Source organism: Scomber scombrus, chromosome 8, assembly GCF_963691925.1.
Source record: "Scomber scombrus chromosome 8, fScoSco1.1, whole genome shotgun sequence".
Taxonomy (NCBI): Eukaryota; Metazoa; Chordata; class Actinopteri; order Scombriformes; family Scombridae; genus Scomber; species Scomber scombrus.
Window position 1 is genome coordinate 20,065,907 of NC_084977.1, and position 21,273 is coordinate 20,087,179.

The following is a 21,273-nucleotide window of genomic DNA, read 5'->3' on the forward strand; positions in this document are numbered from 1 at the left end:
CCCCATCTACATCAGGATTGTGCCACACACAGCCCCCAGCGACTCGAATGTCTTGCACTAGGTGACACTTTGTTGCTGCTGGTGTGAAACATAGTGCTGTGGTGCTGTTTGCTGATTGTGCCACTTTACTGCAAACTAGCGACAAAGAGGAAAGTTCATTTCTATAGAAAAAAAAAAATCATCCCATCAATCTCTCCCGCCAAAAGACAATCTAAGCTTTTTTCATTGACCTCAGGTCACAAAAAAGAAAGATGTGCACATTCTCCTACCAACTTCAATAAGTAGGTAACACCCAAAAATGAGGAGAAATACTACTAGACAATCCTGGGAGATTTATTGTTTGTTAATCTATATGGACAGTATTCCACTTGGGCCTTTCTATTGCTGGGAGGAAAAAAAAAAAGAGAAAGAAGAAAATTCGAGTGGAGAAGAGCGGTTCTGTTGGCTGAATCAGTGGCAGTGGCTCGGCAAACTGCGTTTTTCTTTTAACTTTCAATTCTCCTAAGCATCCGTGCTTCACAGCCTCTGGGGCTATTGCCTTTCTCAATCTGTCCCTGGAGAGGCAGGAGTTATGGTCCCTGTCGATTGAGGAGAAAGGGATGTTATTCCCCTGTCACCTACTGGTCGCGCCGCCATCCTCCCTGCCCTGATCTACGGCCTGACTCCCCCCTTCCTCTCTTCCCCCCTCCTTCTTCCTCACTTTGCTTCGTCGTAAGCTGCTGGGTATGTCGTTGCCATGGGTTGTTGAGATGAGGACGATGGGAAAATGTTCTGGGGGGAGGGAGTGGAGGTGCTGATATTGGTTTAGACGTGCTGGACGATGCAGGATGGTGGTAGTAGTAGTGAATGCTTTTGTAATACGTTAAGAGACTTGCAGAAAATGTGTTGTATGTGCGCATTTGTGAATGAAAATTCACTTGAAACACAGTGAATAGAGGGAAGGGGCACTTGAGCAAAATGTATGATTAAGGCTAATGTATCTATATAAAAATGTTTAGTGTAGCTTTATATAGTGCATATTAACTAAGAGTATTCCCTCTTTGCTGGAGAGGGAGGTGATAGTGTAGGGGGAGTAAACTGAGACAGCTTGGCCCAGGGGAGGTGACCTGCCCTTGGGCATATGCAGGTCAATGAGTGACACCCTTGATAGGGGAACAGTGACAGGGTTAAACATGAAAGGCAGTTAGCTGACGATTGTGTGTGATCAAAGCTGTGGTGCTTGCTAACTGCGTCACAGGAGTCTTTGTAAGTTTGGTTTCCTTATAATATAAAATTATACATATGACTGCCATAGTTTAATCCCAATTGGGTTCAATTTTATAAGTTTTGTGTAAATTACAAATCTTTAATTTTTGAAATTTTATGTTTGTACTTCTGAGAAGAAGGACAGCGGCGGGGGTAAAATAACTGGATACATTCAAGAATATTTTGGTGGGCATCAGTCTTTCACCATCAGCGATAAACGTTTGTGAAGATGGGGTTGTTAACCTCTGCACCACCTCTGCAAACATGCAGTGCCAGAAACAATCATTCAAAAGACAAAAGAATATTCCTCAAACATGTTGATTGGACAAGTCTGCGTGAATGTTCCAATACTTTTCTGTGAAAAATTAGTTGTGGTTTCTAAATAGTTCATACAAAGACAATGTCTCATGGTTTTGTTATCTGGTTTTGTTGACAGAAAAACTATCAAGATTCAACAAACTGCAGGCCCCCTTAAACCACCAACACCACCAATGAACGTCAGCGCAGACATCAGTACACCTGACACATGCTCAACAGAGGACTTCCAGACCTTGGAGTGCTCAGCTCCATTTCCATACTGGCCAATGCTCAGCCTCTTTTAGGCACTATTGCACCTTAGGCAAATCCTGAGTTCGTGAGGGTCTCTCTGGGTGAAGGAATAAATAAATAAGCAGATACATAGATGAATAACCCAGAAGAATGGGAGCCCATGCAGCTTGGCCATCCATCATATATCCTATTACCACGCACTCAGAAGCACCTGCAGTATGTATAATGCAGTCAACCTCCATAAGCAGATACAAATTCAACTCTTTTCCACCTCAATTTGTTATATCTGACAACGCCACAGCTTGTGCCCTGTTGTTTCTTTGAATTATGAATAGATTCCCTTCACCACACTTTCGCCTGTGCGTGATAGCGTGGCGTTGTTATGCAGAACAGCTGCGGAAAACAAATTCGAGAAGCCTGGAACGCTTTGTAGCGGCTGGGCGAATATGCATAAACAGTTGCGCTTAAAGCCACTTAAGAATAACCAAATGGGCTCAATATTTCATCTTTTGATTTGTTTCATTGGGTGTGATGAATATCAAATGCCAGGGTGTAGTGTGAGTGCAGAAAACACAGTTGTTTAAGTGTTTTAAAAATGATCAAAGAATGTTTTTGAGATTTTTCACACAATAGTGAGAAATGGTTGAGAAGTGCTTTAACTGAGAATTTAAATCTTAATTCCTGCTAGGGAGTCGTTGTCTGTTCCTGCTTTATCAGTATGACTTGGAGTCACAATATTACAAATATCATTAGAAAATGAATAAATTAGAGGGAATGGAAGGAGAATGTGTCAGAGGAAGCGAGAACAAAAGAAAAGGAAGAAAGCAAAGCAAGCTAGTAACTATATTTAACAAATCAAATGCAAGAGGAAGAGTGAGTAAGGAAAGCCAAGTGGGAGAGAGGAAGAGGAATGTAAATACATAGCAAACCGACCAATTTGACCGCGGCCTGTTTGTTTGGGTATTTACACTGTGAAGCTACAATCAAGTCCTCAAAGCTTCAACCCACATGACAAGAGCCCATTTCATGGCCACACATCCTCTAAACAGCCAAGGCTCTCAATCCACACACACACACACACACACAAAACCCCAAAGTCATATCCACTTATTTGTCAATCATTTCAAAACGCAAAAAGGATGCAGGGAAAATGCATCAGATTTAATTTGTGCACAGAGAGAGGGGAATGAAAGTTGTGAGGAAGTGATGTTTTTGGGACTTGGCTGAACTTTTCAGCCATGTTTGGTTAAAGCAGATGTACAATTAGTGCACATCACTTTGCATCAGCAAGATGATGAACACAAGCTGCCGGGCAGAGGCCAAATACCTCTCTGTCACACACACACACACACACACACACACACACACACACACACACACACACACACACACACACACACACACACACACACACACACACACACACACACACACACACACACACACACACACACGCACACCTCGTCTCCAGTGTCTGTGATTCTGCTGTGGTAATTATCAATCTGATGTAAATTCCCACAGCAACAAATTCTTCTTCTCATTCTTGATGAAGCATGTATGGTGTCTCTGAATACCACTGGTCTGTTACACCAGCTGGAACTAATAAAAAACACAATCAGTTTTATACCATTATCAAACTACACAAAAACCTCTTTCCTCCCACTTCCAAGCACTACGAGTTTTAACTTCTGTTTTTAAATTGTCCAGTAAAATAGTTCACAGTTCACAGCAACCTGTTCTTGCAAGTTCACACTAAATTATTAGGAACTCCACACTATGTTTTTTGTGCTGTATACATAATTACATAGATTATTGTTGGTATATAATGTTACACTGTACATGTAGTAGCCTATAGATTTTTCCAATAAATACATTTTATTGTTCAATTTTAAATGCAAAATATTGTGTGTTAAAACATGATTTTCAGCTCAAAATTAGCTTGCTTGTTTCTGCATTTTCAAATTCAGTTCACCCAAACCCAAACTCTCTGGGCCCTCCCTCACTGTGATGTCACATGTAAGACTGAGGTATATTTTGTATGTTGATAACAGCGGCTGAACCAAGTATAAATAATGGAACACTGGCTGACTGCCACAAACTACTACTACTACTACTACGGTCATTCATAGCTGCTGGAAACGCCAGCAAGTCATTAGAAGTGCTGATTCATAGCACACACATCCAAATGAGCAAAAGTTGTACTGAAAAGACACAAAGAAAAAGGTCAAGCAGCTGTCACTTCACAGCTACTTTCTCTTTTTTTATATTAAAATGTGTTGGATTTTACAACTTCACTTACTCTCAACTTGCTCACAATGGTGTGATACATTAGTTATTGATTTAAGTTATCATAGTAATGCAGTGCATATGATTCACATCGTCCACCAGTTTTATGACCTTATAATACTGTTCTAGTTGAACAGTAAATGTTGCTACCGATTTGGTCGTTGTACAATTGTTATTACTTTCTTTATCAGTATTTTTTTTGTTGTAAATGTCTTCTGAAAGCACAAATTATCTGCAAAACCTTATGAGTTAACCTTGAAATATATTGAGGCATTTTACTGAAATATTGGCTTTGTCAGTATTGCACAGCACTTTTCATACTGCAAGTCCCAAAGAAATGGACTTGCATATTGAGAAATGGATTCAACAGCAAGTACCCAGATGACATTGCTGCAAATATGCTGTCATTACACATGGGAAACACTTTTTAAAAATATTTTTGGAGCTACAGAATCCTGTTGCATGTCAATGAATCGGACTAAACATGCATGACAAGTGATAGTGTGGGTGGAGGGAGGTAATGTGGAGTCAAACCCATGGTGGTGTCAGCAAAAGATCTGTGTGTAATCTGCAGAAGATGCATGCAATAGACCGCCGCACCACTTTATCTACAAGGCCCCTAATTGCAAGGGACGCTGAGGAACACATGTTAGGAAAAGAGGAAGGGGAAGGGGTGTCAAATGTCAGCAGTGTGCAGGCATATGGTTCCTACAAGCTGGGTTACGTAAACTGGAAATGACACCAGAAATCAGGTTCGCTAAGATGAACTTGTGAGGACTGCATAGTACTGTCCTCTTTTTTTCAAGTTGAATGGATTACGGGAGACACATTGATATCTCTCTGAATACTGTAGGTGCTTAATTTTTTTAATAAAATCCCCCAAATCTCCCCTAAAGTCCCTAAAATGAACGTGACCGACAGATTTACAGAAATGATGATGAAAAGGAGACATTAATTCATCATCTTTGCAAAAAAACTGATACAAATTGGACATGAAACAATAAGTCACAAATTTCTTTAGATAAAAAACAATATCTGCAGTCCAGTCAAACACTGTTTGAGACCCCAAAAAAAAACTCAAAACATGAACCTCAAAAGAAAGATAACTGCTTGGCCGTCGTTGCTCATTGAGGAGGCTTTAACAAAGCAAGAAGATGACGTGAGGTAACACTGGTGACCTAGCATATTGTTCCCGCTTAAAAGGGCTCGCAACCTTCAACTCAGCCATTGTGTGGGGCCACCTCATCAGGAATGCAATACTCATGCACAAACACCCACACAACCCTTCCCCTTTCAATTCAAATCCCCCCACACTTCACCTCCTATTCCTCTTTTATTCCTCCATTATGCACTTGTCCTTCTCTTGTGCTCAGAGCAACTATGTAACCCTCGCTGACTCAGAACAGGTACAAGCAGAACACATAAACGATCAGGGAGGAAATCAAAGTTCACAAGGTTTATTTCAGTAAACAAGCAGAACTAGAGGATCAATCAGAGAAGGCAGACCTAACCAGCAGGGATCAGGCAGAGAGTCAGAGTCCAGGAAATCAAACTAAAGTTTGGGCAGGAAGGTTCGGGAAGCGGGTAGTAAGTGCTGGAAAGCATAATGCAAAAGACAATCTGGTGAGGAACTAGTGGAAATGGATCGGTATATATGCTGAGGGACTAATGAGGGAGTGAGCTGCAGGTGGAGAAATAGGCAGGGAAAACCAAGTGAAGGGAATGAGGTGATAGCATGTCATGAGAGAGTGGCATCATTAATAACCTTGAAAACAAATGAGTAGACTAAATGAATGAATACAGGGAGATCAGAACAGATTCATGACAAACTATGTGCTTTACCTCTGTTTATATTTTTCATCATGCACTCTCAACATAACTCAGTGTCTGCCTTGGACATGCGCCAACCAGCTTGAGTAAACAGAAAGATGTAAGAGGCATAAATAAATAAATAAATAAATAAATAAATGAAATCAACTGGTCTTAAGTCTGAAATTTGTCCCCTGAACTAGCGTATGACAGACAGACAGACAGACAGACAGACAGACAGACAGACAGACAGACAGACAGACAGACAGACAGACAGACAGACAGACAGACAGACACACACACACACACACACACACACACACATACACATACACATATTGACCTTGTCTATTCAAGATACCACTATCATTTAGGAGATGCTGTGGTTATTGTTAGGAAAAATGGGGCCCATCTGTTTGTTTGTTATTTGGCCTTTATGGAGAGAAGACATATTTTGTCACATATGGATTTCAGTTAAAATAGCAACCACTTTCAAAAGATGGTGCTCATTTATTCCTGGTCCTGGCGTTGGGAAGTTTTATTTTTATTTCTTTACAAAATTGTATAGATGCTATTTGCTATTTTAATGTACTGTACAGTTTGCTGTAGGACAAACACAAGCTTCCTTTTGCTGGTGTCTCACCCCTTCACAACATCAAAGACATATTTAAATTAGCTATTGAATCTCTGCTCTTGGTGTAGTATTAGATTATAGTCAGCGGTGTAGGGCTCGTCATGATGATTAGTTACAGTGTATCGAAAGAGCAAGTTTCCCTGCTGCATATAATACACATGTAGTAGTCTGTACTGAATGAGCCCTCAGCCGCCATCCCAGCCTGAGCAGTCAATCACACAAAGCCAATTTGCATGTTGTAGCATTGAGTCAGGAGCAGATTGGAGGGGCAGCAAATGGGCTGCATAATATCATCTGACAATCAATTATTTCTGAGATTGTGTTACATCAAAAACATTAGTTTTGATGCTGAGTTTGATTTGTCTGGTTGCGTTGGGGGTTCAGTCATGTAAATGTGCCGTAGGGACTGATTTAACAACTGCGAACTGAGTGAATGAAAGAGACAGTAATAGTGTCGGGGACCATGCAAATCACCTGCAAAGGAAACGCTGTAAATCACAGTGTGAGAGGTGCACAGAGCGGCAACAAGGAGCAATAACACACAGCACATGTACTATTCAAATGTGAATATCATTATTGTACAAGTCATAAACCATGAGTATCATGGTATTTACCAGTTGAAGATACTGTGTTATGTGACAGTCAAATGTTCTGCCTCATTTTCAAAAATAAAATAGTTTCCCTTATTATATGAAGCACCTTTAAAATAATCTACAACAATGTGCTCTTCAGCCTTTCAAACACATTTAAAAGGCTGAAAAATACATTGTTCTAGAAAATATGTACTTCCTAATTTGTTTACATTTTTCCTTAAAATCTTTAATTGAAATTATATCTCAGGGATCAGTGTAGGAGGTTATAACCTAAATGCTTTCTTAAACGTTAAAGCAGTTCATGCAATCATTTAAGCATATATATTTACATAATTATCTCTGTGTAATTTATATTTCCCTTGTTTGTTATTGTGACAAATAAATCAGTCAAGAAGGTTAAGAAAAAAAATCTGTAACTGTCTAAATGCTGCATCAACTGGGGCAATAAAATGAATGACACTTAGATTACCTTGAAATTACAAAATGAAACCAGGAACCGACCTCTCCCTCTTTCTTTCCCTGCTATGAAACTGGTGTCTCCAATCTTTTCCACAACCAAATGACTCTTAACTCTGTTGAGTGCAGCACAGGTCAGGCAGCTAGATTGAAGTCAGGGTGTCTGGTTAGTGTTACAGTTTAACAGGAGATTTCTGATGTCTGATTTCACAGGCCAGCCGCTACACTCTGTTTGCAGTAATGCATTGCAGATATGCCAATTGGGGAACAGTTGGGGAATAGTTGGGGACTATAAACTATTCAGCACACGTTATGGTAATTTTGGAGGCTGCAGTATTTCTATATTTTCAAAAATATGACACCAATTTATAAATCATTCTCGGAGTCTCGATGGACAATTAAAAAAGTCAAAATTGATGCAGAAAAATAAAAAAAGGATCCTTTTTATGATACCTTTATTCTTCCATGTTGATCAGAGTATCAGTTGTGTCGTACAACCAGCAGCTAAAGGAGTTCGAGCCGCGAGCCTCAAGTAACAGTGAGTAGCAGGCCACAGAGATCTGGTATCCTGAAGTCTTTCAAACTCCACACCAGATTTTTTTCATTTTCAAACGTTTAGTCATCAGCCTGAACCGATGCTGCCTCAAGCAAACCACTTGCAGCAATATATCTGATTTCACACAGCTCCCTCTGGAGCCGCAAAAGGTTTTATACAACATTGTACACATATGCAGTACTACTTCTCAAGACCTAAGAACAGACTTTGATGTGTAAAAATAGTGCAGTTCCCCACATCATTTACTGCACATCCATGGAGGTATAACTAAATATTAGAAACGCCTCTCACTATAATGCAATGAAATTCAAAAACACAACAAACTACAGCCTCCAATGTGACTATGCTGTGCAAGCGACATTAAAATACAAGTATTTATGACAGTATATCACCCTTAGAAATGTGAAAGGATTGTGTCATTAAGTTATCAAATGGGTATGACCAATCAAAAAGTACATGTTTGTTTGAGTTAAGTTTCCGCTCCTTTGCCACAAACATAAACATGCCACACATGAGCTCTCAACACTAAATTCACTTAATTTGATTTAATCAGTGATATACTTTATAATATATAATATTTTTGACCGGTCACGCATGTTAGTCTATAGATACATACACACTCTGCAAACAGCTAGACAGCTAACAGCACAGATCTTCTCTTTTTGTTTCGCCTTTGTTGTTTTGGTCTGTGTGCCATAGATGTATTACAAAGAACAAGTGTTTTTTTCTTAAACTTTAAACTTTTTGGTCATTTTTGGACATTATGATTTAGGACCAATGTTTTGGACTGATGAGAAACTCTGGCGAAAAGTCAGAAAGAAAATCTGACCCCCACAGAGTTGAATGGTATGGGGCCAAGAGCCTGAATTTCCTTATGATACATTGTATTGGTCTGATAGCTCACCTCTGGTCCCGTCTTCCTCCTTCCCCTGGCCTGGGGTGTTGCTGTGATGAAAGGTAGGGGTGGCCTCTTCTTCCTGACTTGGGGTTGTTAGTGGGAAACTGACAGGACGAGAGCTGGTAACTGAGCTGGATGGTCGGGAACTGGCACAATTCTGTAAGAAATAATAAGGCGGTGTCAGTAAAGAAATATGAGGATTTTTTTAAAGTGATAGAAAATAAGTACAAATTGTGATTGCATTAAATGCAATTAACAGACACAGTTTAATGTCAACATTGTGTATTTAAAGAAAATAGGAAAATATGTTGTATAATGCACTAAAGAAATCCTAATCAGTTGAAAAGATTAATGTAGTGAAAATAGTGAATTACTGAATTATTGCTCCCTACGGCTTTATTCAAACATGACCAGTCATTTAGGACAATGCTTGCACAATATCTGGCACCTTATGCACATGAGGGAGCAAAGCGTGAGAGAGAGAGAGAGAGAGAGTAGTGAGTTAAAAATATGATATTTTTTTGTTTGTTCACAGGCTGTGTTACTGCTGTATTTAAAAGTTATTTAGAAGTTCACTTTTGAAGCCTACATTAAAGAATACCATAAGTGTGAGAGATGCTCACCACCACTTTCACAATTTAACAAAATAGGAGAGCAAATTCTGCTGCCTGTTTTATACAGCCCGAGACTACTATTATACTGCACTATTATTGAATGAGAGGGCGTTAAGTTGCTATTCTCATTCACAGTGAATCCCATTTCTCACATTCTGCTTGTAAAATGTTTCACTGGATAAGCCTATTTATTTATTCAACAGTTGGCATGAATGAAAACTGAAAACACAGACAGGATGTGCTGGTGGAGGGGTTTTAACTTCTTTTGCCCCCGTTCAACTGTTTGTTTGTTTTTTATTAGACTGACCTGATGTAAGAATTATACATGCATATGCATCTTTTAGCCAGACAAAAATAAACCCTAACCACTGAAAAACTATTTGTTTGCACTGAGGGGGCTTCAACTGGCTATATTACATACTGTACCTCTATCAGACAGCGTGCCTCATATTGTTAACACTCGGGGTCTTTTCATGGATTTTTTTGTGTATTGTTGATATGCACACACACACGCAGGTGCGCATGCACGCACACACACACACACACACACACACACACACACACACACACACGAAAAGAGACAAATGCATGCACTGTTACATGTCATTTTAGTCTCGCCAACCAAGAGTCCCAGCAACATAAATACATAACTTTCAATCATAGTCTTTTATTGACCAAATTTAAGGCAAAAAAATATTGTGGCACTAGACAGACAAAAAAGACACAAATCTTGACTGTCCACCTGTGAAAAAAATTCCAGTCAAATAAATGTATGCTACCAAGACGGATACAAACCAAATCTTAGCTTCCTATATCTTGTCATAACTTGAATTAAGATCAAAAAAAGTAATCCACTTCCAATTTATATCTATATTTCAGTGGTGTCAGGGGCATGGAACTCAAGAGTATTGAGAGGGGGTTGTTTTTTATTTGGGTCCTGCAACTGACAGCTTTATTTCACAAAGCAATCTGGCTGTGTGTGTACAAGAGGGAGGTCAGGGTGGGTCAGGAGGTACTAGGTATCAAACAGGCAACCTACACTGGTCAAAAGCTGTGTGTGTGTGTGTGTGTGTGTGTGTGTGTGTGTGTGTGTGTGTGTGTGTGTGTGTGTTAAAACCCCCCCACCGGGGACTAAAAATGCTGTGTGCACCTCCGTGCCCCTGTAAAGGGCTTCTACAATGAAAAGGGATAAAGAGGTCGACACAGGTGTGGAATTAAAGAGGGGAGAGTGTGTGATTAGGTTTGGTGGAATTTATATGAGAGGTCGTAAAGGTCAGAGTGTGTCTCGTCATTGTACCAAGAGCAAAGTATAATATGTACTATCTAAATGCTTTTCAGTTTTTTTGCTAGGTTATACACAATATATTTAATGCAATGTTATTTGTATTGTTGAGATACATTAAACATTTCGTCTGGTTCTTTACCTTCCCAAAAACTCATTACACATCCTCACACTTTAAGACGTTAGTATACGTTAGGAATGCTTAATATGGGTTGCTAGTAATGTTGATAATTTATTATCCCTCTGCACTTTGGACAAGTCTTTAATCAACCCAAAGGCACAAAAAATCCCTACAAGAGACAATAAAAGTCTCAAATGATCTTTTTAAATTTAAATAAACATTTTAAATCCTGAAATTGAAGTTGCAATGAATTATCCCACTGGGTTAACCCTTCAATCGTTGCAAATAATACAACATATAAACCCCTCTATCTCCGACAAGTGCCATTCATCTTCAAATGACCCCATATGCAGTAACACCGCCGAAGCCTCTTTATCCCTCACCCGGTGAGGCACGAGACCCAATCCTATGTTTTACAACAAGGGGATATATAGGGGCATGTGCGGTCATCTAGAGCCAAATGTCTCCTATCTAACCAAAAGACAGGTAGATACAGTATTTCAAACAGGATTTATGGCACAAAATAGCATTAGCTAAAAACCGTCAGGCGACAGTGATGACCAAAAAACGCATGCTGGTAGCGGAACCCGGCAAGATTGGAAAACTGCCACCACGAGAGGAGAGAGGAAGCAGTAAAAATTACAGTAGATGGGGGGACCTCACTGATAACATGAGCAGCCAATATATCAACTTGCACCTGATTGCAAGGGGCCCCCAGGGACCCTCACACCCAAGATACACAGATACACACTTACTTTATCTATTTATATATTTTATTTCGTCTCATCCTTACAGTGTCCATCTCTGAGGTGGGGGGTCAAAAGGAAGAAGCAGCATGATATTTTAAAAATCAATCTGCAGTCAGAAATGTTTACGTGCGAGGGAGGGGAATATTGGGGGGTACATATGTGGGTGAGGTTGCTGGGGGGAGGGGAGGACAAAGTGTCACGGGCCATAAAGCGCGACACAACAGCCTGGGAAGAGGAGTGGAGTTAATGTAATCACTCATAAGGGACAAGTTGCATTGTATGTATGTGTGTGCATGTGAGGAAAGGAGTGTGGGGTGATGACAGTGGGTGTTTGTAAATGTTCTACAGTCTGTAACTGTACAGTATGTGTGTGTGGCAACTGTCTATTTGTGTGTGCTAGAGACGATTAACTAATTTTAAAGTGCTTTGCTTAGGCTATCATCTTCCTAGGTGCACATACAACAACAGACACACACACACACACACACACACACACACACACACACACACACACACACACACACACACACACACACACACACACACACACACACACACACACACACACACAGTGCAACCCACCGTTTCAGCCAAACAGCAGCATCCAACAAGGTATAAATACTGGCCTGACACTTTAATGTCAGGGGACGGCTTGTCCTGGATTAGAAACTTGTAACCCACCGCGGAGCTTGACATTGCTGGGATGGAGGTGCTGCAATGGGCAGAGTGGGGGGGGGGGGGGGGGGGGGGCTATTATGAGGGTCTATGTTTGATGTATAAGGGCATCTAACATGGACTGTCGACTAGTGAGAGGCTAGCAGATGTACAATGTTGCTTTGTGGCCAGCTTTCATTGGCATTGCTGGAGTGGTGATTTTTTTCCCCAGAGAGGCAAAGGCTGTAAGGAAATTTGAGTCGGTCCCACACACACACGCGCACACACACACACACGCACACACACACACAGACAAACACACACACAGGAAAACAGAGGATTACATACTGAAAAATTAAGCGCTTTTCTCCTTTCCTTGATCCTGTTGACCGTGCTCCGAACCTGAAAGAAAGAGAGAGAGAATGCAAGAGAAAGAGATAAGTGGATCTGACACCGCACTAAGTGAAAGACACTTAAACTAAACAATCTCTCAAAGACAACTCCTCCGAGCATCCACACTCTTAAAAAGAGAAAAGAGAACAGAATATGGAAAGGAAACAAAAGATTTGAGTGTTAGTTTGCGCGCACTGACAGGCAATGGTAGGAAAATGTGTGTGTGTGTGTGTGTGTGTGTGTGTGTGTGTGTGTGTGTGTGTGTGTGTGTCTCTATATGTCTGAAAGTGTTCTAGTATGTCCCAGTGGCTAATGGGACCTGAAAGTGACACATAGAGCTGGCAAACTAAGGAGACGACGTCAAGCTATCATCTGTCAACATAGAGCGCCGGGACCAACAAATGGAGCTATTGGAGGAGAAGGGACCGCCCTAGCAGAACAGATTACATTTTTATACTCCGGATGAAACGGTGTACAGCTCGCCTTTATTTAACACATACAATACCAGACTGCACTGCTTTAACTCCAAATTTATTACAGCATATTTTACATACATGTATTAGAGATATGCAGTATACATATAAACAATTTCAGTATAAAGTTGTAATTTAACTAACCCCCACCCTAATTGGAAATTTACTTCATTTACTAAACACAGGCATACACTTTGGATTAATTTAATTTTAAAATGAGACACCTCTGAACCATTTTGTAACATTGTCAAAATTGATGCCAAACCTTTGCAAACAGAATAGTAATAATTGAAGTTGAACTTATATTATATATAAATGGTAAATGTAGGGTATATTTTTTCTTTCAAATTGATAAACTGTATTTTTTGTAAATGATGTCAATATTTTTATTTAATTAGTGTCCTTTATTGAATAAAACTTTTGGTAGGATCAAACTAAAATAGTTTCTACATATTAATGAAGGAATATTCAAAAATGTGTGTTTGTCATACACTTGCAGCTATGACTGTACTGAATGTTTTATATTCCCAAATTTAAAGATAATTCAATATTTGTTATTTTAATGCTATTGATTAAGAGTATAATGTAATAGGTCTGCTGATATTATTTTTATTATTCATATCAGTGTTCATTTGATATCAAACATTTTAATTTTTAATTTTACTACAACTTTTGTGTTACTGCAAACAAAAACAAAAAAAGTAATTATCTGCTTAGGTTTAGAAAGTCAAAATAAAAAAACAACAAAAAAAAACCTACAAATAAACATACAGAGCAGCAGAAATCACTCTTTGTTAGTGGTTGAGATAAGTAGGCTGAAGTCTTGCATGAAAACCCTTTGGAATCTATCGTGTCAATATGTGTGTGTGCATGTGCATGTGTTCGTGCACAATGTCAGCACTCACTGTAAATTTGTAGCGGCTGGGCACTCATCACTAGAGCCCGTCCCAGCCCAGCTCACCACGTTAGTGAATATGCATTATGGCTTATGGCTTCATTAAGTCGTGGCATTTTATAAATTATGACACCGCACTGAACACACACACACACACACACACACACACACACACACACATACACACACACACACACACACACACACACACACACACACACACTCAGAGACAGCATGTGTATACAGAGGATATTTTGCATACATACTACTGCTGAAGGGGCACATAATGAAGAGAGCCCGAGCCTTGTGACAGGGCAAAATCAACAGCACAAGCATCATGTTTCCAAAACCCGCCTATTATTTCTGACAAGATCCACAGAAGGCCTTCGACTTGGTGCAGATGTTGGAAAGACACCATCTTAATGTTATTTAATGGGGGAAGTAAGTCCTGGGAATTTCATTGATATCAAAAGCAGCATGCGTGCTGAGGCAATTACATGACACAACTTAATTAATCATTTGACAATGAGGGGAAGGGCATTGTTTTAGATGATCGTTATGTGTTTAAGGGGTTTTGCGCAAACTCAAGGTTTCGAAATGATGCAAAACGTGGCTCCCCATGTAAATGGGCGCTAAGCGATTACCATATGAAAGCAGCGCACCCGACAACACCTGCCGACATCCTTGGAGCTGATGGAAATAAAAGGTCATCAAAGCATGGGATTACAAGGTGACCACCAAGGAAAAGCTAATTGCAATGAATAATGGAAAACTATTGTCAGGTAATTAGCAATTAAAACACTGCATTTTGAGTGTAATAGCAGCAGACGCAATCTGTCTTCCATGCCATGTTTGCAATTATGGAGCCTGGAAACCCATCCTCATGAATGGAGCGTTTTCTGTGTTTGAGGCAGTGGTTAATTCAGCACTATCAAAGCAACATTTCTTCACACGCATTTAGTTTAAGATTTATTGTACTACATGAACAACTAACAGCAACTTTATTCAAGTTTTTCTTCACACTGGAGAATTTGTTACACACATCTGCCTAACTTTCTTTTGCATACCTGCCATGTGCTACGACTAGTTATTAATAACACGTTTTCTGAACAGACTCAGCCAAACACAGTATGAAAGTGAAACATAATGTTACAGCATAGTAACCACATACAACTTTCTGTCCTCATTACCAGTGTCTCATTGCTGGGGATGACCATTAACTTCTGGAGTAGCTGTTCATGCATTCTGCTCTGTAAAGCAGATGGCAGACATATATGATAATTATATCAAAAGTGAGGTTACCGTCCCCAGCGAAAAATGGTTAGCTGAAATTAATACAGAGAGACAATATCCCCTCTCTGTTCTCAGGAAAGAAAGAAAGAAACATAATAATTGTAATAATAATCAGTCCCATTCAGCATTACTTTTAGGTGAAACGGAGGGCAAAACATTAAGCTGTTTAAACTCTTTGTCATACTTTGGGGCGCGAGTTACAAAACGAAAGACAAGCAAAGTGTGAGGGAACAAATCAGATGAAGAAAGTGGGGTATAGATGTTAATTATTGTATTGTTTTTTAAAACATTAACAAAGAAGTGTGATCCTTTTAAGAACAGGAACATACATATGCTGCTCACAAATTGTGATGACCCCAGGTTCAAGGACAACCTGAGTGTAAGAAAACAAATTCCCCAGCACTAAAAAAGCCACCTAAGCATGAATGCTGTGTTGATTTATTTTACAGTGTGAAGGGTCAGCCCTCCCTGGCTCTGCATTGTCAGTGCATCGCCTATGACTCAGGGACAGCTCTTCATGCTTTGTAGAGGACATAAGTGAAGAAAGGATTGAGATGAGGGGCAACACAAAAAGGACAGAAATACACATGTTAGATGGGACATGTCTTCTGGGATGGTCAGAGGGACACAAGTGATGGTGATGAAAAGATAAAATGAAGTAATTTGAAGAAACGGAGAGAAAAAAGGAGGACAGACTAATGCAACCATGAACACTATTTCTGTAGACCTGTGAAGCATATTTATGTTACTAAGCTCTTCAAAAAAGCTGCCTGTCTATGGTGATGATTCCAAAGCAATAAGAGGCAAGTGAAAAGATGAGATATATTTATAATCACCCAAACTGATGATTAGTAAACCACGGTTTGTTTCAGATGCAGATATTTACTTTGGCATACTGTATTTACAAAAAATATATTTATATTTTTTTACTGCAATATCAACATCCTTTATTTCCCATCTCAGCATCAACATTTACAATTATAATAAATATCTATAATACAACATCAGCAATTGTATTATATACTCTGTCAAAAATTTCAGAAATTATTGTTTAAATTAAATCAGATGCAAAATGTTTTTATTTTTTGAATATTTAATAGTGCCAGAAAGCAAATATTTTTTGCTTCTCACTCCATCTTTAAAGTTTGGATTGTGAAGTGTCTAAAAAAGAGAAATAGGCTACAGGTTCAAAAAAGTGCTCTATTTTAAGAGGGCTCAGATGTAATATCACCTATGCATGCACATTTAAAGTTAACCCTATTTACATAACACTAAAAGCCATATTTGACCAAGAGTGATTTTCATGAGTCTCATCCATTAAATCGTATCTCTTTGTCTCTCCACTCCCCCACCCTCAACCACCGCACAGCTGCAGCATATCTAAATGGTAATAACACAGCATCTTAATACAATATTTCCTTGCTCCTTCATTACATATTGTTGGTTGCATATTGTTTTTCTTTTTTTGTCCTACTACAGTGACTGCTAGGGGCCCCGCAAAAGCCCTGGCCAGCGGCTTTGTCAGGATGCTAAATGGAGGGCCGTGAGTTTAAAAACTTAAAGAGGCAGTGAAATATTAGCCAATGTGGGTGAGGAATGAGTGGCTGAGAACCGCGGCATGTCAGTGTTTAATGGTCGGACTCGGATGCATATAAGTTAGTCCAAGCATGAAGGGCAGTGGGACGCTCGCGTGGAAACGATGTCCCCTCCCCTCCCCTCCTTCCCATCAGAAACTTGTCATTTCTCTCATTCACTCCGACAGCCTTGAGACACAATGCAGACTTACCTCTGTGTTGTACACCCCATATATCAGGAAGATAAAAAGGCCCTGCAAACAGAGACAAAGAACAAGAGAGAGAAAGAAAGAGAAAAAGGAGGAGGACAAAGTTGTTACAGTTGTTTTCTCTCTTATCCTCCCATAAAATATAAACAAGATCAGAAGTAATGAGTGGACTGACATGTATGGATTGCTCTGATTCTTACTCTATCCAGTGCTGAAGTGGACTGCAGTAAAAAAGTAACGACAAAAGAAGCAGGACTTGAAAGAGTACAACTTCTCCAAACTGGGCCATCTCCGTAAGGCTGAGCTTGCATTTGTTTCCTCTACAATACTCATGCTCCTCATTCCAGCCCCCACTAAGCCATCAAAGGCTCAAACCCAAGGTTCCACACGGCTTTATAGAAATAGAAAAATCTCAAGTGCCTGTGTTCAGTCTGTGTTCTTAGACACAAACACACACGTATATGATTAAGTACAGACACACACACACACACACACACACACACACACACACATACATAACAGTCCATGCATTCACAAACATATGCGGACACAAATAGCCATAAATTATGAGGATTAAAAACACAGTATGAACACAAACATATATTTAAAGACACACATACACACACATACACAAATGAAGAGAGCAACTCAGACCAGATGAGACTATCAAGGAAAACTATTTGAGAGAGACAGAGGGAGGATAATGAAAGAAATTACACATAAAAGAAGATATTACACGTTCACAAAACTCCACGGCTAGTACCCAGGGCCCAAGAATGCCATGCCCTTGGATGCATAAAGGGTGCACTTTTGGTCACAGAAAAACAGCTATTTTTCATTCCAATCCATTGTGGCATCCATTGAATGTACAAGCTGTGCATTCGCCTTCGGGCCATAATGTAATCCAGTTGCCTCAGTGGAAATGGTGAGAACAACATTCTCAGAGCAGCGATTGAACTGTCACAAAAGATGTACTGAGAAAAATAAAAAGGCAGGTAAAATCCTATAAATTTCAAGGCTGATAGACAGAAGATTCTTTGATAAGCCAACCGTGTGTTGATATGGGTCTAGCTAACACACACAGACACACACACGCAAAAAAAAAAAAACTTTTAAAAGTACATCTCTTTCCTTTCACTGCTCAGTGTGTCTGTTGCTTCATTTTTAAATGATGGTAAGGACACATCCTGAGGACAGGCAGGCACAACCTGGTCAATGCATCAATCAAGTCGAGTTTGGAGAATCCAATTTTTGCCAGAGGGAGATTTCAATGCATCACCATTGACAACATGATTTGGGGGCCCATTCGGAGTGACAGGCTGGCGATGGCCGACAATGATGACCTCTAGCCCAAACTACTGCCCATTCACCTTTTACTGGCCGCTCTCCTGTCCTCCAGGGACTGAATTGCCCTGTCCGTCGGGCTGTCAGGTGACACCTTAGGACATCCATCCTCTTTAAACTGACAATTCTGCTCTGACATGCTGAAGACAACAGACATAACAAGCACCTCAAGCTGAATTCTGGGTCCTGTGATTTTACCGTCACACTTACCGTACCATCTTGTAATCCTGAATATGAACAAAATACAATGCAAAATGTGATTAAAAAAGAAAGAGAGAAAAACGTTTGCTGTTCCATAGCATGAAGAGGATTTAGAAGGTTGTATCATTATTGGTTCTACTAGAGCCAAAATTAGCGATTAGACATAGGTTCAAACACTAAGTGATAGTCACTTTTAGATAATGACCAAAAGTTTTGTCTGTCCTTTTAAGCTAAAAATATCAGATGACATAGCTGTGTTTTTTTCAAATATGTGGGCAAGGTGACAGATTACCTTTTCACAGTATCCAACTGTTAGCTTAGCTCTCTACAGTGAAAATGCAATGTAACTGTTGGGTCAGTTATAGGCCAAACATAGAAAACATGAAGTTGTATCATTGTTTCAGTAATTCATACTGATGGCAAATACAGTAATACAGATCATAAATAATTTGATGTCCTCTTGACTAAATTGCCTTGCTCCATCTCTAGAAAGTACTCCACTAATTTAGCATTATACTCTGGTAACATTGTAGCAAAACCAGATAGCGTCTCTTTCATTCCATGCATTCATCTTGGCACCTACATTTCCCACAATGCAACCTGATTCAGAGGTCTGGTAACCTCACTTCTTTCTATGCACACACATTTTTTATCATCAAACTTGTAGTTTTCAACCCCAGCTGATATTGCTTTGAGGGACATCACTTGAAGAAATGTATCAGACTTCTCACACATGCTGCAGTACTCCCCAAGACCTGTAAACAGACTTTTATGTAAAAATGATTCCAATATTTATCCTCTTCTGCCTAGTGTTTAGATTTAGAGTTTTCTTTAGCATGAGTCAGGAACTATTACTCATGTGGGCCAGTCAGTTCCGATAAAATAAAGTATGTGATATTGGTTTATTGTAACTATTGAATTATGTGAATATTCAACTGAAGAGTTTATAAACTGCAAAAATAATTATTTACACTGCACATCAACATCATCAGTGTATGTCACAGAAGCATCCAAATCAAGTGAACACAGCACTCATTATTAGTGTGTACTTACATCCTGTACTAGGATTAATAAACAGGTTTAAATAATGGATCATGGCCATTGTAAAAGAAAATGTGATTTTCATTTTTAGTAAACATATTTCAAATTATAATCAATAGTGTTTAATGACTGTTACTTACAACCAATACATTGTGCACAGTTTATCTTACTGTTGTCATATAGTCTCAAACACATAAATACGCATGTGCACAAGCACACATACAATAACAGACAGTGGGTGGTTAATTTGCAACAGATACCCCATTGTATTGCATTAGAATTACAATTTCCAACTTATTGTTGCAATTTGATTATCATGTTTTTGATCATTCCTCTTATTTGTAATTAATCTTTTGTTGTGTAGTGAACAAAGTGGGGAGAACATACTGTGCACATTAAGAAAAATGATCTATTAGAATTTAATTGAGTTAAAAATAAGTGGCAGCACAACAATAATGATGGATTGTTTAAAATGTTAATTCATTAATATTCCCACTAAAAACAAACAGAAAGAAAAATGGGGCGCATTATTTAAATGCATGTGTGCTTTTCTAAACCCAGTCCTGGTTCTTTTGAACTCTGCGGCAAATGCTACAAATTTATGCAAAGGATTAACACAGTTGCTTTCAAAGTATTGCTATACTGTACATCAAACAAAGGAGCATAAATTAATTAGCAGCCAACTAATTAGGGAACAATTGTATGTTTAAAAAGTTAAAGCCAACAAACATTGTGTTTGACCAAAAACATTATCACCCCAGAGAGCTGTACAATGCTGCAATGCAAGACAGAAAATAGCATTTGTTAAACGAATAAGGGGCTGTGTTTTTGCGTCTGAAAGGTGTGGAAAATGCCATCCGTGTCACTTTCATCCTTTTATCTAAGGTGCTTGGTAGGTTGTGCTACTGTCGGGTCTGCATTGCAGTTGGCAACCAGCATTAAATGACCTTTCAACCGGATGTTGTGACATTCTTGGATGGAAAAGGTGAAGCAAGTTCTGTGGAACTGATGGTTAATTCTTGACACATGACCTGTGGTACGCTTGCTGGATTTGAATGGAAGTATTTTTTTCCAACCAAAAAACAGGATAGCCGCAACAAAGTTGCTTATGGTTTTTGAGCGTGCATGTTGCATGTGCATGAAATTGTGCACGCAACTGACACAATATCAGAACGGCCCCTGACGATGTTGCTTCTTCTTAGTTGTTGAAAGTTTTGTCTGAGAAAGCAGGAAGAACACATCTAAGTCAGAAATCAATTATTTATAATAACTGAATTCAATTTAATCAGTATGTGTTGGTTCTAACCCTCATACTGTTTACAACTGGTTGTTTGTGATGTTGACAGCCTCCTTTTGGAAAATCACCACATTCTGCCTCTGTTGTCCTTGTAACTCACTTTGTCT

General features: G+C 39.3%; 1 protein-coding gene across 1 annotated transcript in view; it reads right to left on the reverse strand.

The window, feature by feature from the left end:
* The window catches only part of LOC133984743 (adhesion G-protein coupled receptor D2), a 95,047-nt gene that overhangs the window by 30,979 nt on the left and 42,795 nt on the right, over window positions 1-21,273 (reverse strand). Inside the window, exons 21-23 of the mRNA XM_062424205.1 lie at window positions 17,287-17,328; window positions 12,795-12,848; window positions 9,033-9,183 (exon numbers count right to left, since the gene is read on the reverse strand). Of these exons, the coding sequence (XP_062280189.1) occupies window positions 9,033-9,183; window positions 12,795-12,848; window positions 17,287-17,328 (247 nt within the window). The remainder of the gene's footprint in view (window positions 1-9,032; window positions 9,184-12,794; window positions 12,849-17,286; window positions 17,329-21,273) is intronic.